Source organism: Ochotona princeps, chromosome 31 (genome assembly GCF_030435755.1).
Source record: "Ochotona princeps isolate mOchPri1 chromosome 31, mOchPri1.hap1, whole genome shotgun sequence".
Lineage (NCBI taxonomy): Eukaryota > Metazoa > Chordata > Mammalia > Lagomorpha > Ochotonidae > Ochotona > Ochotona princeps.
In genome coordinates, this window is record NC_080862.1 from 342,546 (window position 1) to 367,713 (window position 25,168).

At 51.1% G+C, this 25,168-nt stretch overlaps 1 protein-coding gene across 2 annotated transcripts; it reads left to right on the forward strand.

The window, feature by feature from the left end:
- Positions 1 to 3,927: 3,927 nt before the first annotated feature.
- Positions 3,928 to 19,643, forward strand: FXN (frataxin). Of its 2 annotated transcripts, none has more exons than XM_058657414.1 (5): positions 3,928 to 4,133; positions 7,921 to 8,018; positions 10,420 to 10,540; positions 14,961 to 15,070; positions 19,093 to 19,643. In XM_058657414.1, the coding sequence occupies exons 1-5, from the start codon at positions 3,966 to 3,968 to the stop codon at positions 19,241 to 19,243; spliced, it is 648 nt and encodes a 215-aa protein (XP_058513397.1). In that variant the 5' UTR covers positions 3,928 to 3,965; the 3' UTR covers positions 19,244 to 19,643. The 2 variants fall into 2 exon arrangements, with proteins under 2 accessions (XP_058513397.1, XP_058513398.1); XM_058657415.1 differs by having other exon boundaries at positions 14,961 to 15,058; positions 19,093 to 19,642.
- Positions 19,644 to 25,168: the final 5,525 nt, after the last annotated feature.

The following is a 25,168-nucleotide window of genomic DNA, read 5'->3' on the forward strand; positions in this document are numbered from 1 at the left end:
CCACCTGTGTTTACCACATTTCTGACTTCATGTTAATATTCAGTGCTATGTGATTCATTCATTCTGTGTACAATGAAAGCTCATATATATATGTATGAGTTGCATGTATTATATATGTGTAGCACATACATACATACATACATATATGTGTGTGTGCATATATATATATATATATATATATATATATGAAAGGCAGAATTACAGAGACATAGAGATATTTCCATGTGTTGGTTTACTCCCCAGATGGCTGCAGCAGCAAGGCCTAGGCGAGACCCAAGCCAGAGACCTGGAACTCCATCTTGGTCTCGCACACAGGTTGAAGAGGACACAAACACTCAGTCCATCTTCTACTGCTTTCCCAGGCACATCAGCAGGAGACCATGTAGGAAGCACAGCAGCCAGAACTCAAGCCAGAGCTCATATAGGATGCCGGCATTGCAGGTCCCGGGATAACCTGCTGTGCCATGTGCCAGCCTCAGTGCTCATTGCTTTCTTGCATGGGAGTCATTCTATGTCTTGGTCAGTTCCTGCCACTTTAACACAGAACTTGAGCTAGGGCAACTAAAAAAACAGAAATGATTGCTCAAGTTTTGGAGATGGGAAGTCCGATATGAAGGCACCACCAGGTTTAGTGTCTGATAAGGGCTCTGTCCCCTGGACCTCATTGCTTTTGAGGGAATGAATGGTGGGAGAGAGCAAAGGGCTTTGTTTTATCTCTAGGCAAACCACTCTCAGCCCATTTCGTCTGCTTCTCATTGCATTTCCAGTCCAGACCTGCTCCCCTGGGTCAAAGTCAAGGGTGGGTATGACCCAACAGGGGCTGGGTCATAAAATTGGCTTTCTCAAAAAGTTGGGTCTTGGGCAGAGACATGGAGAGTGGAGGCCTTTGTCCCTGAGCCACCCAAAAGCCATGCATTAGAAGGCTGTTCACATGTTTCTCCACCTGCAGAATTACAAGAATTGGTATATTACACAGATTTGAGAGATACAAGATTGCTGGCCAAATATGACCTCTCCAGGACGTGGCTGTAGAAGACATCCCAGTGGGGCAAGTAGGAGTGCCAGGATCCTTGTCTGTCCAGCTGGGCGGGGTATGCTACAAGGCTGATCCTTCAGTCCTTGCAGCCTTGCAAGATGGATTCTTGTACATACCGACGGGACATTGTTGTGTGACTGCCCTTGGACGAGACCCTGCCATTATCATCTGACAGGCAGGCGTGTGTCTAGGATTGTTACATACGGAAGCCAGGTATGACAAGAACATCTGCAGCCATCGCAACTGAAACAGCAGACAGCTTCCTTTTTAAATAAAGACTAATTTTTATTTGAAAGGCAGGTTTATAGAGATGGGGAAATAGAAAGAGAGATCTTCCATCCACTGGTTCACTCCCCAAATGGCCACAATGGCTGAAGCTCAGCTGATCCAAAACCAGGAGCCAGGAGCTTCTTCCAGATCCCCCACAGGGGTGCAGGGACTCAAGGACTTTGGCCATCCTCTGTTGTTTTCCCAAGTTATAACCAAGGAGCTGGATTGGAAGTGGACCAGCTGGGACATGAGCCCGTGCCCTTATGGGATGCCAGCACTTGCTGACAAAGGATTAGCCAACTGAGCTATTGTGCCCCCTCTCCGCATCCCCCAATAGGGGAGCTTTTAAAGTCGAAATGCTCAAGTCAGACCCTTGGGCAGTATTTCGGACTGCCCCAGCTGCAAGGGGGAGCAGACACGACTGCCATCTAGGGGCAGAGGCCAGGACTGCGGCTCCTAGTCCTGCAGTGCCTGAAGACGATCCAGCCCCAAGGACGGACATGCTGCACTGAGAAGGCGTGCTCCAGGACAATGCTATGAATCAGGTCTCCAGAACACTGGCTTGTGGGAAATGGATAAGTGGCAAATACAGACCTGAAGGACACTAGTCGTGTGTTTAACTTTTGGGAGTCTCTTTACTTAGCAGATTTTAGTTTTTGTAATTTTTAAAAATATTTATTTATTTATTTTATTGGAAAGTCAGATATACAGAGAGGAGGAGAGACAGAGAAGATCTTCTGTCTGCTGATTCACTCCCCAAGCGGCTGCAATGGCCAGAGCTGAAATGATCCAAAGCCAGAAGCCTCTTCCTGGTCTCCCACACGGGTGCAGGATCCCAAGGCTTTGGGCTATTCGTCCTTGACTGCTTCCCCAGGCCACAAGCAAGGAGCTGGATAGGAAGCAGGGCTACCGGGACATGAACCAGCGCCCATATGGATCCTGGCACATGCAAGGCAAGGACTTTAGCCACTAGGCTAATGCGCTGGGCCCTCTTTTTATTTTTTAATTTCTAATTTATTTTTTTTTACTATTATCATTTTATGATACTAGTTGTATTTGTTTTACCTGAAAGGCAGAGTTACAGAGAGTGAGGGAGAGATAGAGAAAGCTGGCATTCACTTTCTCGCTCTCCAAATGGACACAATGGCTGGAACTGAGCTGCTCTGAAGCCGGGAGCCTGGAGCTCCTTCAGGATCTCCAATTGGGGTTCAGGGGTCCAAGGTTTTTGAGCTACGCTCCGTTGCTTTCCTGGGTTGTCAGCAGGGGGTTGTATCAGAAGTGGAGCAGCCAGGAAATGAACCAGTGTTCATTTAGGCTGGCAACACCAGACAGAGGATTAGCTTGCTAAGCCACTGTGCCAGCACCCTAGCTTAATAGTCTTATTGTAGAATTCCTTTTGTCCCTAACTATTTAAGTAAGTTTTCTCTGTTCCTCTTTGAACACTGCAAACTGGTTGAGGTCATTGTAGAACCCCCCCACACACACACTGAGTCTGTTTACCCCATGTGCAGAAAGCCAATCACTGACACTGGAGTGGTGGAAGAAAACAGGTGTTAATTGCGAAGTGAGAGCAAGGGCAGCTGCAGCTTAACCCAGGGTCCCTGGGGAGTTAGAGGAAAAGGCTCTCACAGACTGGAATCGGGCCGAGAGGTGTGTAAATTGTGTAACCAGCTCATGTCCAAGACCAGAACAATTTAGAAATTAAAATATAATTTATATAAAATGTAAATTTAGAAATTAAAAAAGAGGGTCCAGTGCAGATTTCTGCCCCCCCACCTGCCACCGCCACTATTCCCCATGCAAAGTGTGCGCACTTGGCATTCAGCATATAAAACCTGAAGCAGGTGTTCAGTCTGTATTCCTTGACAAGGAGTCACCCTGAGTCAATTTGTCTTTGCCAGCCTATTAAATAACGGCTAACATTTGCTGTGCGTAGAACAGGCACCAGTTGCTATTCAAAACACTTTACAAGGCCAACTCATGTTGCCCTTACAACCACCGTTTTCAGTAGGGAGCTGCATAAACTCGGTTTTACAGGTGCGCGACAGAGTGGTCGATTGACCTGCACGCTGGTCACACAGCCCTTCAAGATACAGGGTTCCGTGCGTAGCAGCCATGCCCACCTGTTGGAGCTTTGTAGCGAGGGTTCTCCCAGGGCGCTCTCCGGAGCAGGCGGAGGCGCAGAGAGGGCTGTGGGCAGGACTTGGTAAACCACTGCGCTGCTTCGAAAGCTCTGCTGCTATTTCGCCTTCCTTAGGCCCCTCTCGCACATAGGCTCAGTTCTAGCTTCCTACACAACACAGCCGGGATTTAAAGCAGGCAGGCAGGCTCCGGGCTGTGCCCCTTGGCGGCAGCCCTGCAGGCCAGCTAGCTCCAGGACAGAATTCCGCAGTGGCAGGACACCCACCAGCTAGAGTCTCTGAAATCAGGGGCCTTCTACGGTAGGACAGCACAACGGAGCCAGCTCTCCGTGTTCCGACGAGTGCACGCAAAGCCGGGAGGTCCATCCTCTCCCTGAGGTCCACCCTCTCCCTGAGGTCCACCCTCCCCCTGAGGTCCATCCTCTCCCTGGCCGCGCCCCTTACAGCGCGTGGCCGCCAGGAGGCGCCGCACGTGCCCGCGCCGGAGGGCGGAGACGGCCCGCGTCCGGAGCGCCGGCATGTGGACGCTGGGCCTCCGCGCGGCCGCCGGCCTGCGGCTCCGCTCGGCGTCAGGGCTGCCGACCCAGGCCCGCGCAGGCGCCTCGCGGCCGGAGGAGCCCGCCCGGCCCTGCGCCCTCCGAGGCCTGCGCTCCGCCACAGCCGCGGCCTGCGAGCCGGGCCCCGCCGTGAGTATCCGCGCGCCGGCCTTGCGCTTCCGGCGGGGTCAGGGCGCGCACGGCCGGGCCTGGGAGGCGGGGCGGGACTGGACGCCGCTTCCCGCGCGGACGGGGGCCGGGGTCGCTGACAGAGCCGGCGGTCGTGGACAGAGGCCGGGGGTCGGGGGCGCTGACAGGGCGGGGGTCGGGGGCGGGGGTCGTGGACAGAGGCGGAGGCCGGGGGCGCGGACAGGGCCGGGGGTCGTGGACAGAGGCCGGGGGTCGGGGGCGCTGACAGAGCCGGGGGTCGTGGACAGAGGCCGGGGGTCGGGGTCGGGGGTCGTGGACAGAGGCCGGGGGTCGGGGGCGCTGACAGGGCCGGCGGTCATGGACAGAGGCCGGGGGTCGGGGGCGCTGACAGGGCCGGGGGCGCGGACAGGGCCGGGGGCGCGGACAGGCCCTTGGGGGGCTTCTGCTTTGGGAAAATGAACTGAGTCTACACGCAGCGGAGCCCTGTGTCCGCGGGGGGAAGCGTCACTGTGTGACAGCACATGAAGTTGCGGGTGGGTGGGAGGAGTAAGTTGGAGGACTAAGAATTTTCACACGCGGTAAATTCTCCTGCCAGTTGAGGGGAGGGGTACCCACGACCACTTAGCCCCATCCCCACTCTAGGGCCCGTTCTGAGTAGCTGTGTGGCCGCGTGTGTTTCTGGGGGAGGAGGACAACAGGCAGGTGAGGTTTGTCCCAAAACGCGTGGCTCTGGGGTTTGGTCTTGACACTTCAGTTTGCACTGACACTGAAATTCGGTGCTTGGTGGCTTGGCCTGTGTTCGACTGAGGGAGAGTGAGGAGGTGGAAGCTTTGGGGCAGGATCTCCTGGGTGCCAGGGCTGCTGATTCAAGGGTGGCACCCAGCGACCCTGGGCACATGCTGGCCTGGAGTGGAGCTCTTTCTCAGGCTTCTGGTGGTTGGTTAGCATCTTTGGTCCCATCCTCTGCTCATCTCCATGGTTTGACCTGGCTGTCCCCATGTCCTTACATGCCTGGGGTACCTGTGCAGGTGGCTGGGTGCCTGGGACAGCTGGACCTTGTCTTGTTTTCCTTTGAAAAGCTTTGAGAGTTCCCTGGACTCCGGTACTCAGGCCTGAGGTTGCTTGAGGGCCTCTTAGCCCTTATTTCTCTGCTGCTGCTTCTGTTTGGGGAACAGCTGTTGGGGCAGTGCTAGACTGTCCACCTGCAGAGTTCTAAATTTCTAGCAATAGCAGGTGAAATTCATTGTAACAAGACATTTAACCTGGTGTCCAAAAGATCTTGCTTTCGACGTGTGATCAAGCTTTTCCAAATCCTGAACGGGACTTTGGCTCCTTTTCTCCAACTCAAACTTCTACCAGCTGCCAGTTCAGATAAGTTTCTATGGGAATAATCAACGCATAAATGACATGAAACTCATGATTGAAAGTGAAGGGTCACACAGCTGTTATTCCAAGCATGCTTCCATGCCTCCCAGTAGCGTTTACATTATAATTCACAATGAATTGAGTGGGCTGGCATTGTGGCCTGGTGGATAAAGCCTCCATCTGCGATGCAGGCAGCCCGTATGGGCACCATTCCTGCTCTGCCTTCTCCAGTTCCGGACCAGCTCCCTGCTTGTGGCCTGGGAAAGCAGTCGAGAACAGCCCAAAGCCTTGGGACCCTGCACCCACATGGAAAACCCCGAGGGAGCTCTTGGTTCCCAGTTCCTGGCTTTGGATCAGTTCAGCTCCGGTCATTTTGGTACACCCCTGGTTCCCTGGGCAGCCTCCAGCCCTGACAGGAGCCATGCCTTCTTATTTTTTTCATGTTTATTTGAAAAGCAGCATTACAAACAAAAGGAGAGACAAAGGGATTTTGCCTCTGCTTTTTCACAGACTGATGCCAGGAGCTTATCTGGGTCTCCCACATGGGTGCAGGGGCCCAGGACTTGGGCCATCTGCTGCTTCCCCAGGCACATGACCAGGAAGAAGCTGCAGTGGGGTAGCCAGGAACTAATGCTCATATGGAATGCGGGTATTGCGGGCAGCAGCTCAACTCACTTCACCCTGTGGTCTCCAGGAGCTGTGTTGTGATGGAGCGTTGTGCTGGAGACAGCTGCAATGCGGAGCTCAGTGTCCTCACACCTTCATAGGCCACTTGCTCTGCACCGGCAGCCCCAATGACCCGATGACCTTCAGGGAGTGTCAGTTTTGCCCCCTGAAGCCCTCCTGTGTGGCCCAGCCCAGCTCCTTCCCAAGGCTCTGTGGTGCTCCTGGTTTACCCAGTCGCTTCTGTAGCCGCCTCCTCCGCCTGCCTGCTCGACTGTGGCTGCACAGCTTCCTCTCACGCTCTCACTGGTACCCCGCCCATCAGCAGGATCCACACGGCAGAGCTGGTGGTGGGCAGCTCAGATCCTGTGACCCTGCCCAGCAGCGGGGGCTGAGGGGACCAGCAGGTCACACCCATCATGTCCCCTAGCTCGTGCTCCTGAGGGCGGTCAGACAGCCTTGGACACGGCCTGGCTTCTCCCTCTGGGCCTCAGCAGGCTTCTGCTGCATTCTGTTTCTCCTCTCGGTGAAATCCTGGGGGCTCCAAGGATACACCCCCCCCCAGCAACCTCCAGTGGCACTGCCAGGTGGAGCTCCCAGCCGTGGTGCAGATCTGCTGTGCCTGCTGTTAGCCACGCATGGCCCTTAGCAGAAGACTGACTTTGTGGTAACTCAGTGCATCTGAATTTAAATAGCCACGCATGGCTCTGGGCCACCATAAGAGTAAATGTAAGATTAGTGACACTCGGGCTCGGCAGTGTGGCCTGGTGCCAAGGTCCTCGCCTTGATCCCATGTGGCCGCTGGTTCTGATCCCGGCAGCTCCACTTCCTCTCTATCTCTCCTCCTCTCAGTATATCTGACTTTGTAATAAAAAATAAAATAAATCTTTAAAAAAAAAAAGATTAGTGACACTCGGAGAACTTACTGTGATGCACTACAGGTTTTAAAGGGGGCCCGTGTTGGGGCTGGTGCTGTGGTGTTGCTGGTAAAGCCTTTGCTTGCGGTGCCAGTTGGAGTCTTGGCTGCCATACTTCTGATCCAGCTCCCTTTTCATGTGCCTAGGAGAGCAGCAGAGGGCGCTCGAGCGTTTGGGTCCCTGTACCCACATGGTGCCCACGTGTTTGGGTCCCTGTACCCATCTGGTCCTGCTCTGGCTTTTGCAGCCATTGCCATCTGGAGAGTAAACCAGCAGATAGGTGGAAGGTCTCTCTCTCCCTCTGTCACTGTGTCTTCCCAGTGAATAGGTCTTAAAAAGAGAGACAGTGAAAGATATTCCTCCGGAGTCTTCCTGAACAGCTCCAGCATGTTTCTACACTTTCTTTTTTTTTTTTTTTTAAAGATTTATTCATTTTATTACAGCCAGATATACACAGAGGAGGAGAGACAGAGAGGAAGATCTTCCGTCCGATGATTCACTCCCCAAGTGAGCTGCAACGGTCCGGTGCGCGCCGATCTGATGCCGGGAACCTGGAACCTCTTCTGGGTCTCCCACAAGGGTGCAGAGTCCCAAAGCCTTGGGCCGTCCTCGACTGCTTTCCCAGGCCACAAGCAGGGAGCTGGATGGGAAGTGGAGCTGCTGGGACGAGAACCGGCGCCCATATGGGATCCTGGGGCTTTCAAGGCGAGGACTTTAGCCGCTAGGCCACGCTGCCGGGCCCGTTTCTACACTTCAAGTGTAGAACTGCAATAAAAGCAGCCACGTGGGCGGGTTGATATGTGCTGGACCCACAGTCACATTCCACCTCCCTTTGCCTTCAGAGTTGCCCGCTCCGGTGCCTCCGCCAGATCCTGGATGTGAAGGAGCAACGGGTCTGTCTGACAACTGTGAGGACGTCCGGAACGTTGGGTGGCCCTGGGTAAGAGGATGTGCCCTCCGTGTGGAGCTCACCACCTCCTGCCACACCCCCCGCCACACACACACACACACCCAACCTGGCTTTCCCGGAGCCCCAGCCCTCAGACGCCACCCCACACCTGCACCTGGCCAGAAGGTTGTTGCTAGTGGTCCTGACAGCCTACTAGCTAGGTTGTGCCATGGCGTTGTCACGACAAGACCTGAGAAGGTGGGGCTTCTCACCCAGCAGTGACTGGTGTCCCTGAAACAATCCTGGCATGCAGCTTAAGAAGTAGAATTTGGGGCCATGCTGTGACAGAGCAGGTGAAGCTGCCAGCTGCAGTGGTTCACTTCCTGGCTGCTCTACTTCCAGTCCAGCTCCCTGCTAGTGTGCTGGAAAAAGCAGCAGAGGATGTGGCCCAAGTCCGTGGACTCCTGGCTCCTGCCTTTGGACCAGCCCAGCTCCGGCCATTGCAACCAGTTAGGCAGTAAAGCAGCAGATGGAAGCTTGCTCTCTCCATCTTGCTGTAAGTGTGCTTTATAAATAAAAATAAATTAAAGAACAAAACACTCAATGCATGTTTGTATAACTGGCATGCAGTGTTAGTGGCTCAGGCAAGCCCCATGCTCTCTGTTGGTCATGAAGCCTTCCCATCCTGCCCCTTGGTATAATTTCCATTCTGATTTCCAGTATAATAGATTAGTCTCACCTATTGTTCTTTGTATCAACAATATCATTAAGTATCAAACATAGGTTTGTGTATGACTTCTAGATTCACTTCTGTTTGGCTCTCAACTGTTCTGGTGTAGAAATAGAAGCACAGGGCCTAGTGTGATGGCTCAGTGGAGAAATCTGGGCCTTGCATGCACCAGATCCCATATGGGCACTAGTTTGTATCCCAGCTGCTGCATTTCCCATCCAGCTCCCTGCCTGTGGCCTGGGAAAACAGTCGAGGACGGCCCAAAACCCAGACCCTGCACCCGCATGGGAGACCCAGAGGAGGCTCCTGGCTTCTGGCTTCGAATCGGCTCAGCTTTGGTCATTGCATCTGCTTAGGGAGTGAACCAGCGGACAGAAGATCTTTGTCTCTCCTTCTCTCTAATCTGCCTTTCCAGTGAAAATAAATAAATCTTTTAAAATAGAAAAAACAAAGGCAAGAAATAGAAGCCCAGTCAGTGTAACTGTTTCTGGTGAGTGCCTGAGCATGCCCGTGTGTTCGGTGAACCTGGACATGCCGTCCTGTTGGCTGTGCCCCCAGGGTGAAGTGAGAGGCCAGCATGGTAGCTTTCCTCCTCGAGTGCTGGCCAGCAAGAGCTAGAAGCTCTGTACCCTTCTCCTCGGGGCTGATCGAGCCGTTCTGGCCGTTTTCATACCATGTTTTCTGCTTGCCTTTTCCTGAAAATGAACAAAATCACACACTTTACGCATGCATGGACTTGGATTTTTTATGAAGTATGTGCAAGTGTTTTGTCCATTTCTCTGCTGGATAATTTCTTACAGGTTATAGGAGTTTTTAATATGTTCTGGATGAACCTTCTTTCAGACAGGCCATACAAATATGAGAAAAATAAGAACTTGAAATAGGAAAAATATGAACTTCAGAAAGTAAAAAAAATGGGAACGGCATATTATGAAAAACACGGCATGGCTTTTAAATTTTTTCCACACAAAAAAATAAACCTATCCTCAATTTCGTTTTCCCACCAACTGTGACGTCCCCTCGGTATTTTCTCCCATTCAGTAGTTTTCCCAGTGTACGTCTTAATTACAGAAGCAATGGAAACAGCCGTCATGGCCAGCTGAAGGGTGAGTTGAATAAATAACAAAATACAGTGCTCATGTGAAGCAGCTGAACATATCATGTGAGAAATGCTTTATTTGTATTATTTGTATATTTACAAAAAAAACTTTTAAAAGGACACAAATAAACTGTTTGTAGCTGTCCATAGGGGAAGGGACTGCCTGTTGGCTTGTATCTGAAATCTTTTTTAATTAATTATTTTTTTGAAGGGCAGATCTACAGAAAGATCTTCCATCCATTGATTCACTCCCAAATAGCCACAGTGGTCAGAACTAAGCCAATATGAAGCCACGAGCCAGGAGCTTCCTCTGGGCCTCTCACATGAGTGCAGGATCCCAAGGTTTTGGGCTGTCTTCCACTGCTTTCCCCAACTACAAGCAGTGAGCTGGATGGGAAGTGGAGCAGCCGGGACATGAACCGGCACCCATATAGGATCCTGACGCGTGCCATAGGAGGATTAGCCAATTGAGCCATCACACTGGGCCCTGAAAACTCTTTCGAGTGTTGAAATTTTACTCTGTGTGTCCATTGGTCTTTAAGACTTGACATCAGCCACACATATTTGCTTATTTAATAAAAGGGGGCTGGGTAACTGTCCATCTTCGGTGGTTTCTCCTACAGCTCTCTGGACGAGACTACGTATGAACGGCTGGCGGAGGAGACGCTGGATTCCTTGGCGGAGTTCTTTGAAGACCTTGCAGACAAGCCTTATACCCTCAAGGACTACGATGTCTCCTTTGGGGTAACTCTGGGCTTCTTGTTATTCCTTTTCTAAAGGGATGAATGACTGGAGGAGGGAAGCTCCCTACCCCGCCCGGTCTGAGCAGACATTCAGCCTTAGCTAAACCCAAAGGGGCCTCCTTCTCCCAGTGCAGCGAGGAGACGCCTTCGCCCCGCCCTGCTCAGCGTTTTACTTGAAAGTCGCCAAGACGGAGAGGTCTTCTGTCCTCTGGCTTCCTCCCCAGATGCCAGGAGTAGCCCTGGCTGGGCCTCCTGCTGCCTCACAGCGTGTGCATTAGCAGAAGAGGGTCGAGGTCGGAGAACCAGGACTGAGGCCAGGCTGTCCCATACAGAGCTCAGGCGTCACAGGTGGCACAAATGCCTGTCCCTCCTGACTTCTTTCCCTTTTTCTGGGCCTGGCTGTGCAGGTCCCCCAGGGCAGGATGAATGCAGCTCTGACTGGCAGGTGGAGGCCTGGGAAACACTGAGCTCGGTCGTGAGCCCTGAAATCAGTGGCCTCATCTCACGCCTGCAAGACTTGTGGGTTGGGAAGATGCCTGAGAAGTGTATTTAAAATAAAAAACTCTCGGGATTCTAATGTGTATGTCTGAGTCCCACTCCTGGACATTTTGATCTAATTGGCATAGGGTGTGGCCTAGGCAGGGCACCAGGATTTTTCTCCTTCTCCAGGGGATTCTAAATATGCACCAAGCAGTATGCAAACCTGTGCGCTGGCTGAGACCTTGGCCTCAACCTGTAAGCCAGAGGTGTTGGTTTTCACTAAGTGGCCACCAGGCGGCAGATATGAGCAAGAAGCAGCCTTTGCTTTTGGAATTATTTTATTTCTTTGAAAAGCAGGGCTGTTGCTCCCTGTTGACACGAAAAGATAAATAGAGATCTTCCATCTGCTGGTTCGCTATAGCCAGGAGCCACAGACTTCCAGCCTGCTTTTCTGTGTGGGTGGTAGCAGCGTTTGCTGCCTTTCTGCGCCCTTTAGCAGGAAGCGGGGTGAGAAGCATGGAGCAGCCAGCTTCCAACCAGCATTCTGATATGGGTTGCCTGCCAGCCACAGCACCTGCCCTTGGAATTATAATTATTGCTTTGGTCTTCAAGCAGCTCTTTTGCCCGTGACAGAGAATCCCTCAGCACCCATCCACCCAAAGGCGTTAATCCTCTTGACAGCAATTAATTAAGCCCAGGAAATGTCAGGAAGGGTGCATTTTTTGGATTAAGGCAGGGGATTACATAGGACAATCTGCTGTCAGACTGATGCGATAGGGACACTGTTAGGTACCGCAGGAAGGGCTGCATTTGCTGGAGCAGTCAGCGAGCAGGAGACACAGACAGGAGGCCAGGCCTGGCTAAGGACAGCAGGGACTTGGCAGTGGCCAGGGGGAACAGTGGAGCAGGAAGTCACTGCCTGTCAGCATCAGAGCCAGGACAGGATCCCTGTGCTCAGCAGTCCACTGCCAAGGGCCGGGCTGCATGCTGAGCTGCCATGCTGTGAGAGATGGGCAAGTTCAGGGCTTCTTCCACCAGCCTCCCCCCAGGGCGTGTGGCAAAGGGAAGCCCTGTCAGCAGCTGCATTCTGCTGAGGAGCCTTGCAGCCACCCCAGCTCGCTCTTGTGGCTCACACAAAGCCTCAGCTTGACCCCACACTCTGCCTGGGTGCTGGGGTTCCAACTGCCCCAGCTCTGAGCTGACCGTGGGGCCTCTGTCCCCTGTGTTGTCATCATCTGCTCCACCATGCACCCCTGCAGCAGGGATCTGCCTATGTGCTCCCAGTCCCTGGCATGCAGTAGGGGCTGCCTACTATTCACTTCCACTCCTGCAGGATTAACTCCGATGTAGACAAAAGTAAGTCATATGTGTTACTCCTTTGGAGGAAGTTGGGAATGGGGAATGTGCTGTGTGCGGAAACTCCTCTCGCTGGATGTGCCATCCTGTGTGTTGTTTTGCAGATGAGCTGATTCAACAGTGCTTGACCCTTTTTCCAGATGTATTTATTCGAAGGGCAGAGGTAGAGAGGAGCGACAGATCTTCCATCCACTGGTTCATCCCCTGTTGTCTGCCACATCCTGAGCTGGGCCTGGCTGAAGCCAGGAGCCTAGAACTCCGTCTGGGTCACTGAAGCATTTGGGCCACCCTCTGCTACCTTCCCAAGCACGTTGTCATGGAGCAGTCAGGGCTGAAATTGTGCTCCCATGGGAACCTGACGTTACAGGCAGCAACTTAACTTGCAACACCACAATGTTGACCCCAGTAATGAGTGTTTTTATTATTAATTTATGTATTTGAAAGACATAGTTTACAGAGAGAGATCTTTCATCTGCTAGTTCACTCCTCAAATGCCCACAACAGCCTGTGCTGGGCTGGTCTGAAGCCAGGGGCCAGGAGTTTCTTCTGGGTCTTCCTCCTGGGTGCAGGGTCCAAGCACCTAGATCATCATCCACTACTTGTTCAGGTACCTTAACAGGGAGCTGGATAGGAAGAAGGGCATTCAGGACTCGAACTGGCGCCCACATTGGTTGCCCATGTCACAGGCAGTAGCTGAACCTGCCACACCATGACACTGGCTGTGGATTTTAAGTGTATCTTGTTATTTTCATTTGACAGGCAGAGAGAGGATCCTGCACAATGGCAGCCTGGCCAGGCTAATGCCAGGAGTCAGCAACTCCATCAGGTCTCCCTCCTGGGTTTCAGAAAATTACTCCTTCGCACCATCCTCTGCTTCCCAGAATGTGCACCCACAGGAAGCTGTGGGCATCTCAGGCAGTGGCCTCACCTGCCATTCCACAATGCCTGTGCCGTAATTGCCCTCACAGGCGGGGCTGGCAGGGACTGGCAGTCAGCCTCCACAGCTGGGACCAGAGCTGCTGGGACTGGCCCTCGCCTGTGTCTCAGCTATGTCACAACCTTGCTCCTGGACATGTTGGCCCTTGCTGCCATGTGTACATCTGACTTCCCAATAGAAATAAATAAATCTTTAAAAAAAAATTTTTTTTTTGAAAAGGTAACCTTTGCTTGGAGCCTCTGCGCCTGCCTTCTGCAGACTGAGCTGGAACTCTGGTTCTGCTGGCCTCTCCCTGGGCATTCTCGTAGAGTTGATGTCTGTGTTTTAACAACATTTGTGTTTGGTTTTTTATTAAAGGTTTATTTTATTTTTATTGGAAATTCAGATATATAGAGAGGAAAAGAGGCAGAGAGGAAGATCTTCCATCCACTGATTCACTCCCCAAGTGACCACAATGGCTGGAGTGCACCAATCTGAAGCCAGGAGCCTCTTCCAGATCTCCCACATGGGTGCAGGAACCCAAGGCTTTGGGCCGTCCTTGCTTTCCCAGACCACAAGCAGGGAGCTGAATGGGAAGCGGGGCCTCTGGGATTAGAACCAGCACCCATATGGGATCCCAGCGCATTCAAGGCGAGGACTTTAGCCATTAGGCTATGGCGCTGAACAGTTGTGTTTTTGAAAATCTTCTGTCTGCTGATTCAGTTCCCACAACAGTCAGGGTTAGGCCAGGCTGAAGTCAGGAGGCAGGAACTCCATCCTCATCGGGGACTTGGATGCAGGGACCCAGCACTTGGGTCCTCTTCCGCTGCTTTCCCAGGTGTATTGGCTGGGAGCGGCATAAGAAGGGGCGCTGCCGGGACTCATATAAGATGTTCATATATTGGGCCCGGCGGCGTGGCCTAGCGGCTAAAGTCCTCGCCTTGAACGCCCCGGGATCCCATATGGGCGCCGGTTCTAATCCCGGCAGTTCCACTTCCCATCCAGCTCCCTGCTTGTGGCCTGGGAAAGCAGTTGAGGACGGCCCAATGCATTGGGACACTGCACCCGCGTGGGAGACCTGGAAGAGGTTCCAGGTTCCCGGCTTCGGATCGGCGCGCATCGGCCCGTTGCGGCTCACTTGGGGAGTGAATCATCGGACGGAAGATCCTCCTCTCTGTCTCTCCTCCTCTGTGTATATCTGGCTGTAATAAAAAAATGAATAAATCTTTAAAAAAAAAAAAAAAAGATGTTCATATAGCAGGTGACTCTACCTGTCGTGCCACACACCAGCCCCCTGCATTTTTAAGACCCTCTAGTGTGTTCTGGTTGGCAGGTGAGGGCACCCAGGCCAGGAGTCCCCTTGCTAGCGCTCCAACCTCAGGTAAGTCACTTAACCCTCAGAAGCTTGATGGCCACGGTCCTCTTTACTGACCTCATGGGGAGTAGGAACAACACCAGGAGACAGAGTGTTACTGTGATTAATCTTGCTCTGACTCTGTGAGCCATGTCCTTTCTGCAGCATCTGCTGTTTCTAACGTGGAATTCAAAGCATTTCTTCATAGTTCCTTGGTGTACTGTGTCAATGGTAGTGCCGAGGTGGTGCAGAAAGTGATGCCATTGGGACAGAGTGCTAACTGTTCTCTTGGTGCTGTTTACCCTGGTCCGCTAGAGTGGAGTCCTGACGATTCACCTGGGCGGAGATCTGGGCACCTACGTGATCAACAAGCAGAGCCCCAACAGGCAGATCTGGTTGTCCTCTCCGTCCAGGTGCGTCCAGAGGTGGGCGTCGGGGGCGGGCTCTGGGTGCGTCCAGAGGTGGGCGTCGGGGGCGGGCTCTGGGTGCGTCCAGAGGTGGGCGTCGGGGGCGGGCTCTGGGTGCGTCCAGAGGTGGGCGTCGGGGGCGGGCTCTGGGAGAGTCCAGAGGTAGGCATGGAGGTGGGCTCTGGGAGAGTCCAGAGGTAGGCATGGGGGCGGGCTCTGGGTGCGTCCAGAGGTAGGCATGGGGGCGGGCTCTGGGAGAGTCCAGAGGTAGGCATGGGGGCGGGCTCTGGGTGCGTCCAGAGGTAGGCATGGGGGTGGGCTCTGTGGTGCAGGGGTGAAGGCGCCCGTAATGGAGTGCTTGGGTCCAGCTCCCAGCTTCCTGCTGACGCTGGTCCCAGGAGGCGGATGCTGAGGGCTCAGTGCCCCGTCCCTGCCTCCCCTAGGGGACACCTGGATTTTGTTTTGGCTTCAGGCTGGCTCAGCACTGGCTGCAGTGGGCATTTCTGAAGTCAGTCAGTAGGTTGCTCGTGCGTGCTCTCATTTTGTATCTTTATCTGAGTCTCTCTGCTTTTCCATTGAAGTGAAAGATAAATAGGTAATTATTTTTACGTTGAAATGGGTGCCCTTTGACCTTGTTTGAAGTGTGCCAAGGTGGGCCATTGCAGAAGTGTTGGCCTCCCTGCACTCGAACTCTCCTGACGTCCTGCGGCCTGTCTGGTTCTCAGTGGGAAAGTGTAGCCCTCACATAGCTTCATGCCAGGGCTGATGTGGCTACTGCAGGCTGTCAGAGACACTGACCAAAGCAGGGGGGAAAGCTTCCAGCTCTTTGGCACCGGGCCTGGAGGGTCTTTCTGTATGAAATTGTCTTTCTGCCCGTTTAGAAAAGCTGCCTTGGGTACCATAGCCTCTGAAAGGTTGCTGTTTGCAGTCTCCAAAGCAGGTTCTAGTTTGACCTCTAGTTTTTTGTTTGTTTTGTTTTCTGCATCTCAATGTAAAGTTAGTAGAATATCCTCTTGAGAAATCTGTTGGGTGCCCCAGGTCACTGCCCCAAAGCATTGAGTCCCCGGCCTTCCCATCCACATGTTTACCATCTGATGCCACATTGCAGAGCCTGAGAACATGCGGCCAGAGCTGGGCTCCCTGGCTGATCTGGGAGTGGGTTTAAGAAAGGGAAAGAGCTGCACACAGTGCCATCAGGTTGGCCTCCCTGGGTCATCAAGCACTTCCTGGCTTTATTGGTGAGCATTCCCAAAGACAAGGTGTTGGCCAAATTGGGGGAAATTCAAATATAACCAGCATGGAATTCTTTGAAAGCCTCATGGTACGTCATGACCCCACCACTGACATTGACGTGGCTTCCTAGCGGCTGATGTTCGCTCAGAGTAAGTAAAGGGTTGTGCCTCTTGTGTCCCGCAGTGTGACGTAACCAGCCTAGGGACTGACACGGTTCCAACAAGGCCTTCGTTGATGGGTTTGGAGACCTTCATGAGGTTGGTGGGCCCAGGAACTTACTCTCTTGGGTCTCAAAGAATCATCCTAGCCGTGGGCTGTGTAAGAAGCCCACCTTCCCCTCTGGAGGAATGGGTTCAAATCCAGCAGTCCCTTGTGAGGAGTGCTGGTTTCACTTCCCTAACAGGGGACTCCTTTCCTGTCGAAGGAAAGCTCATGTCTGCCATGAACACAGCAGGGAGGTCCCACCCCGGCCTGGTGCTTATGCTGGATAAGGACAGCAGGGAGATCCTACCCTGGCCTGGTCCTACCCCGGCCTGGTGCTTACGCTGGATAAGGACTACCATGCAGACAGCAGGGAGAACCCACCCCCAGGCCGCAGGCAGGGAGCTGGATGGAAAGTGGAGCAGCTAGGCCAAGAACCAGGGCCCGTATGGGGTCCCACCGTGTACAAGGCGAGGATTTAGTCACTGAGCCATCATGCCAAGCTTAACCATCCTCTTAAGTGGCCCAAGGAATCTGTGCTCTGCTGTTTGTGTATAATTATATATTTTTTAACAAGTTTACAATTGCATTGGCTTTTTCTGAGTCTGTTATGTTTCCATATGAATTTAGGTTTTCTGATTGCGATCACCTTGAATCTATAAATTGCTTTGGGTAATGCTGATATTTTGAATATATTAATTCTTTCAGTCCATTAACGTGGAAGATTTTTTTTTTTTGGTGTCTCTCTTAATGCTTTTAATTTCTATCATAGGGATCGTTCATGTCTTTGGTTAAATTATCCCATTCTATTTAAATCTTTTTTTAGCTATTGTAAATAGAACTGATCTTACCTGGTTTTTTTTTTCAGTCATGCATTGTTCATATGTACAAAGGCTATTGATTTTTTTCTATGTTAGTTTTAATTCTGCAACTTTGCCAAGTTCTCTTATGAGCGTGAGTAGTCTTGGTGGAGTGTTTTGGATCCCCCATAGGATCATGTCATCTACAAATAAATTTGACTTCCTTCCTTCCTATTTGTAATCTTTGGGGTTTTTTTATTATTAAAAAATGTTTTATTCCAAATTTGTGCTTATCTTGGAAGGTCTTTAATTCACCTTTATTTATAAATGAGTTCCATAGGATGAGGTATTCTGGGTTTGCTGGCATTATTTTTCATTTTAGAACTTGACACACTATCTCTCCATGTCTCCTGGCCTGCAGGGTTTCTATTGAGAAATCTCCTGTCAGTCTGATAGGAGTTCCTTTAAAACTGTCCTCAACATCTCTGTCTTGGAAATTTCAGGCTGTTGGATTCATGTTTTACCTCTGAAAGTTTGCCCGTGATGTGTGTGGTGAGGGTTTTCTCTACTCATGCCTGTTATGAGTTCTTTGTACTTCATACATTTGAATGTCCATAGCTTCCTGCAAATTGGGGGAATGTTCTGGTTTTGTTTCATGGAATGGGCTTCCTTTTTCTGTACTATTTATTTATTTATTTATTTATTTATTTTTACTGGCACGATTTACAGGAGAGGCAGAGAGGAAGATCTTCCATCAGCTGGTTCACTCCCCAAGTGACCGCAACAGCCAGAGATGAGCTGATCCAAAGCCAGGAGCCAGGAGCCTCTTCCAGGTCTCCCACGAGGGTGCAGGGTCCCAAGGCTTTGGCCCATCCTCGACTGCCTTCCCAGGCCACAGGCACGGAGCTGGATAGGCAGTAGAGCAGCTGGTACGCGAACTGGTGCCCGTATGAGATGCCGGCAGATGCAGGGCAAGGATTCAGCCACTATACTATCATGCCAGGCCCTCATGGAGTAGGCTTTCTTGGGTATTCTTTTGTTACATTCCTTCAGGAACTCTTGAAACTTGTGTATTTGGTTGTTTGATGGTGTCCCATAGACCAGAACAGTGTTTCCACTTCTTTTTATGCCATGTTTGTGTTATCTGCTTGAAAGGCTGAGCAGAAGAGGGAGACAGCCTTCCACCCACTGATTCATTCTCCAGATAATTACAGCAGCACAGCTGGGCCAGGGGAGCCAGGCACACAACTCCACATTGGTGGCAGGGTCCTGAGCATGTGAGCCATTGTTCACTGCCTCCAGCTACATGAGCAGGAAGCTGGATCAGAAGCAGGATAGCCAGGACTTGAACTTGCCTTCCGTAATGGGAGAAGGGCATCTCAAGAAGCAGTTGAGCTCACTGCCCCACAGCACTCCTACCCTGTAACAGATGTCTTCACTGCTAGACTCAACATTTGTCCCTAATTCCACATGATGTGAACTCCATATAAGTAAGGCCTGGCTCTTATCAGTGGCACAGCATTGTCCATAATCACCCAAACACCTAGCTCATGTAGCAGGTTTCACATGTGCAGTGGAAGAAGCAAGACCTGAGAATGTGGTGTATGGCAGCAGAGATGAGGTCTTGAGGCTTAGTCTATGCACTGCTCCAGAGGACACTGAGTGTAGAACTCTTCGAGCCTGGGCTCTGTAGCTACCACTCTCTGGCGCTTCAGTCTGGCCATTTTCTCAGCAGCAGTGTTTGCAAAATCTGGGATTCTTCTACAGGTCTGTCCTCATGAACTCACTGTTTGCTTTGTTTTCCAGTGGGCCCAAGCGCTACGACTGGACAGGAAAGAACTGGGTGTACTCTCACGATGGCGTCTCCCTCCACCAGCTGCTGGCCACGGAGCTGACTGAAGCCTTAAAGACAAAGCTGGACTTGTCTGCCCTGGCCTATTCTGGAAAGGGCAGTTGATGCCCAGCCCAGGGTTAAAGACATGGAACGCCATCGGGTGTGGCCCCTGCCTCCCTTTGCAGCTGAGCCTCTGGTCCTCTCCAGCTGGCCTTGGAGGACAGTTGTGCTGTGTGTCATCGCACCAAGGGAAGATGACGCTGCCTTCCACCCTGCCCCGGCTTGCTTCTTAATCTCTGCAAAGGTCTTCCATCCATGTCTCCCTCCCTCCCTCATGGGCTAGATTCCATGTTGGACTGTGTCTCGTACCCATCCCTTTACACCACCATCTGAGAACAGGAAAGCACTGTCCAAGGAGAAACAGGCAGGTGTCACTTCTCGTTTGAAGGATTTATTGTAGCAGCTACAGAGAACAATGCAGGGACCTCACCCTGCTTTCCTAAGACAAGACTCATTAAAGGGAGCCTGCAAATGTGCCCAGGCCTCTTCTTGTTTCCTACTATTTTTTATTGTAAAAATTGAGCAAGTGATTCATGAACTAGGCAGCAGCAGGTAACAAACAGCCAAGCTCCAGCCCCAGGTTCTCTCAAAGTGCTCTGACATTACAACGCCAGAAGCTATTCAAGAAGCAGGTACTGTGGCCCAGCAGGCTAAACTACCACTCACAAGCCAGACATCCCCTAGTAGAGCCCTGACCACTCTGCTCCTGACCCAGCTTCCTGCTTGCGCTCATGGCAAGGCAGTGGATGATGTTGCTGGCAGGGCCTGGGACCTGCCACCCATGTGAAGGGCTCTGGTGGCGTTCCTGGCTCGTGACTTTGTCCTGGCACAGCCATGGTGGGCACTTAGAGTGTGAACCAGTAAATGGTGTGTCTCCCTTTCTCTGTAGCTCTGCCTTCTAAGTAAAACTTTCTAAAAAGGAGAACTCGGGGCTGTAGACCAGTTCCCATTTGTGCCCTGTGACTGCCTAGCTCTGGCTCGGTGTGGTTGTCTGGGAGGCCTGGAGCTGTTTGTCCTGTGTGCTCTCGGAGATGCACACAGCTCTCTGGTGGAGCAAACGAAGAGATGGCTGCTTTCACAACTGAGTCATTCAGCCCGAGGCTCCTTCTAGCAACAACAGTTTAACAGCTGAGCCGTCACTGAGCCTTCAAATAAAATATCTCTGGGTAATTTTCTTCAAAGATTTATTTTATTTTTATTGCAAAGTCAGATATGCAAAGAGGAGGAGAGACAGAGAGAAAGATCTTCTGTCCGATGATTCACTCCTAGACAGAGAGGAAGATCGTCCGTCCGGTGATTCGCTCTCCAAGTGACCGCAACGGCCAGAGCTGCACCGACCTGAAGCCAGGAGGCAGGCACTTCTTCCAGGTCTCCCACATGGGTGCAGGGTCCCAAGGCTTTGGGCCATCCTCAACTGCGTTTCCAGGCCACAAGCAGAGAGCTGGATGGGAAGCAGGGCCACCGGGATTAGAACCAACACCCATATGGGATCCCAGTACGTGCAAGACGAGGACCTTAGCTGCTAGGCCACATCTCTGGGCCCTTTGTGGGTAATTTTCACAAATTCCCAGACACCCATGTATTCCTTCCTGTTAAATGGGAGAATAGAGTATATTACTCCCAATGTTCAGTGGTCCTATTAGGCAGCCCAACAGGCAAGCCTAATTCCCATGTGGAAGAAAAGGTAACAATGACAGTTTGCTGTTTACACTGTTTAGTAAGTCTTGCTCTGTTGGAATTTCAGTTCATGTTAAATGTACCGCCATCCTTGTGACACATGACTGAATCCTGTGCCAGCACCCTGCCTCGTTCTCGCCTTTCCTGACAGCCTTCAGCAAGGTTCTGGGCCAGCAAGGCCCTCTGCTGTGTTCTGAAGAAAGGAAGATTCATTAGTGTGACTGCAGCAAAGGCTTTTAATATGAGTGAACTGAAAAGACATTGATTATAGAAAAAAAGTTTGCAGTAGAACAGTACAGATAAAAGTTAAGCAGGTGTTTAAATATTTCCATTCTTAAGAAATAAGATGAGTTTTTAACCAACCAGTGGAAAATTTTTAAGTGCAGATCAGTGCCAGTGAAACAATGAATGATCATTAGTGTTTGATTATTGCTAATGAAGGTTTCATTGAAATCCAGTTTTGACTTTTTTTAAATATAGCATTTGTTTTGACATGAAAAAGTTTGCATAGAGGAAGAGACAGGCAGACTTGCCATCACGGGATTCACTCCCCGAATGGCAGCAGTGGCTGGGTTGGTCCAGCCAGAAGCCAGGAGCTTCTTCCAGGTCTCCCACATGAGTGCAGGCATGCGGACACTTGAGCCATCTCCCACTGCTCTCCCAGAAGCCTTGGCAGGGAATTGGATCAAAAGTGGAGCAAGCAGGTCTCAAAACAGCACCTATGTAGGATGCTGGTGGTGTAGGCAGCTGTTTTACCTGCTCTGCCACAATACTAGCCCCACAATTCAACCAACCTACCTACTTCCTTTCTCTCTTTGCTTCCTTCCTTTTTTTTTCCTTTTATTTTTCTTTCTTTAATAGAAAGAAAGTTCTTTCATCTGCTGGTTTACCCCCCACATCCTCACAACAGCCACATCTGGACCAGGCCAAAGTCAGAAGGTGGGAACTCCATCTGGGTTTCCCATCTGGTGGCAGGGATCCCCACTCCTGGATCATCTTCCACTGCTTGCCCTGGCACATTAGTAGGAAACTGGATCAGAAGTGTGGCAGCTAGGCATTGAACTGGCACCGTGACACAGAATGCTGGCATCACAAATGATGGCTTCGCTCAGTGCACCATGCCAGCGCAACGTTCAGCATGCAGGGAAATGGTGCGCTCACAATTGAACTGAAACACGACGTGAACCACAGAGCTCTGCAGTGGAACTGCTGTGTGTGGCATAAAATGCATGTTCAGGGCTGCTTGTGGCCCAGCCCTTTAGGCCCATTCGCTGTTGATGGTTTCATTGTCTGGCTACCAAGGCCCTGGGATCCTCATGAAAGCCAACTGCTGACAAGCAAACGGGAATCCACAAAGTGGGCCGGTGGTCCCTGCACCCGAGGTTCTGGGAGTGTCACATTATGCAGAGCATATTGTCCAATCACCCCTATTCAGGATGTTTTCAGAAAAAAAGGTGCCAAGTGTTTGGTGTAACACAATGAAGGAGGCAGAGAATTACATACTGCAAATTTGGAAAACTTTCCAGTTACATTGAGCTTCTGGGGTGGACAAAGCTGTGGTGACATTGGAAATGAAACTCCAGAATGTGCCAGTGTGCAAGGTAGTAGAAAAATATGAGGCTATGGGCAAGAGACTGCAAATAGTCATGAGAAACTTGGAAGTAGGACCTGACACAAGGGCTCCAAGAGCTAACCCTTTCCCTGCAAGAACAGGGATCTCATATGGGCGCAATTTAATGTCCCAGCTGCTTTACCTCCAATCCAGCTCCCTGCTTATGGCCTCGAGGACAGTGGAGGACAGCTCAAAGCCTTGAGATCCTATTCCTGCGTGGGAGACTGGAGGAAGCTCCTGGCTTCTGGCTCCTGATCGGCTCAGCTCCAGCCATTGCAGCCACTTGGCAAGTGAACCAGTTCACTCTTCAGGTGCCCGCAGGGGCTAGGCCTGGGCTCACACCAAAGCTGGGCACCAGGAGTTTAATCCAGAATTGAGCCTAGATCTCCACATGGTGATAGAAATCCGGTGATTTGCCCCAGGCTCTGCCTTACTAAGAAGCTGGAACCAGGGCCCAGCACAATGCTCTAGTGGCCAAAGTCCTCTCATCAACTTGCACACGCCGGGTTCCCATATGGGCGCCGGTTCCCATCCAGCTCCCTACTTGTGATCAGGGAAAGCAGTTGAGGACAGCCCAAAGCCTTGGGACCCTCCACTCGTGTGGGAGACCTGGAAGAGGCGCCAGGCTCCTGGCTTCGGATCGGCTCAGCCTTGGCTGTTGCGGCCACTTGGGGAGTGAATCAACAGACAGATCTTCCTCTTCTCTATGTATCTGTCTTTGCAATAAAAAACAAACAAATCTTAAAATAAAATGGAGCCAGGAATCAAACCCAGCTATTAGGATGTAGGATGTGGTCGTCTTAATCACTGGACTAAATGTGTACCCCAGGGCTTGGTTTTGTTTTTAAAATTTATCAACAGACAGACAGAAGATCTGTTTCTCCTCTCTGTATATCTGACTTTCCAATAAAAAATAAATCTTTAAAAAGAGGATTAGCCAATTGAGGCCTGGCACTAGGCCTGTCACACTGGTGTTCTCACATGCACAGCATCATTTGACGATCACACGTGGGACTTCCCTCCAAATGAAAACACGGGGCGTTCTCTCCCCTGAACTTCAAAATGCTTATTCTGATTCCACGGAATGATTTCTCTTGTTCCCTGGCTTGCATTTTACCTTGTCTTCTGTATCCCTTCTAAAACTGCAGTGCCAGTCTTCTTTCCTGGCTGTACCTGCCTCATATGATGGTAGACCACCTGGCACCTCTACAGAAAATCCCACTTCGTAAGGATAAAGTGGGAGTGTGCTGACTGCGGAGTTGCCAGGGAAAGCTCACTCTGCACTTCCAAGGTACATCCTAAGATTAAAGTCATTTCAGTTCACATCCAGTGAAATTCTTGGCATACATGGATTTCTCTTTCACAAACTAAGAGCTGCATGCTAGTAAAATGAAAAGAGGAAAGAGAAAAACCTAGAAAATTTTGTATAAATTGACACCCCAGTTTCAAGTTGGATCCCATCGCTGTCTGTGTATGGAGTTGGTTTGAGTTAATTAGCCTAATACTAGAAGTGCTCAAGCCACTGGTTAATGACCCTTTTGGGGATGGAGTAACTGCACTCCCATCCCTGTGTACGCTACACACAGTCCAAGTTCTTACTTATGTCCTTCTAGCTTCTCTGCTAGTCTGGCTTAAAAAATTGCACCAAAACAGATTTATTGAACTGTTTATTTCACTGAAGATTTATTTGGACCGTTGAGAAAACACCCATGCCTGGCAGCAAACTTGACTGGAAGACTTTATTCTGTGTGAAGGGGAGCCAGGCCTCAGGCCCCTGCTGTGAAAAGCTGACACCAGGTGGCCTCTGCTGTGCACCTGTTCCTGTGGTTGGTATCAGTTGAAGGTGGCCTCTAAGACTTTCTGCGTGAGGGCAGGTGTTTGGTGCAGCCGCTGTGACACTGCGTGGGAGCGCCAGGATTCAAGTTTCAGCTCTGCTCTGTATTGCAGCTTCCTGCTAACGCACCTCGGAAGCTATGCTGACAGCTCGGGTGCTTAGGGCCCTGCCACTCCGCGGGGGACCTAGGTGGGTTCCTGGCTCCTGGCCATTCCCTGTCTGTGGCAGGCAATCTGGTGAGTGAATGAGTGGATAGAACTGTTCTATTTCTATATTTCCCCAATATAGACTGTAAATAAAATATAGTGTAAATAAAATGTGTAATTATTACTGAGAATCCAGCTATTTTTTTTTAAAGATTTATTTATTTTTATTACAAAGTAGGATATACAGAGAGGAGAAGAGACAGAGGCGAAGATCTTCTGTCTGATGATTCACTCCCCAAGTGAGCCACAACGGCCGCTGCTGTGCCGATCCGAAGCCAGGAACCAGGAACCTCCTCCAGGTCTCTCAAGTGGGCAGTGTCCCAAGGCTTTGGGCCGTCCTCTACTGCTTTCCCAGGCCACAAGCAGGGAGCTGGATGGGAAGCAAGGCCACCGGGATTAGAACCAGTGACCATACGGGATTCTGGCGCGTTCAAGGCAAGGACTTTAGCCACTAGGCCACGCCGTCGGGCCCACAAGCAAATCTTTTCAAAATCAAGCCCTATCCCATCATCTCCTTAAAAAATGAGTTGGCACACAGGAGACATGGAGCATGTTGCCTTAGCCTTAGTTACTCTTTGATTTGCTGGAAACTTGTGGAAAGCCTTTTTCATGTTTGCCCTAGGTGGATGCTTCTTTTCTTACTGATATGAAGAGGAAGA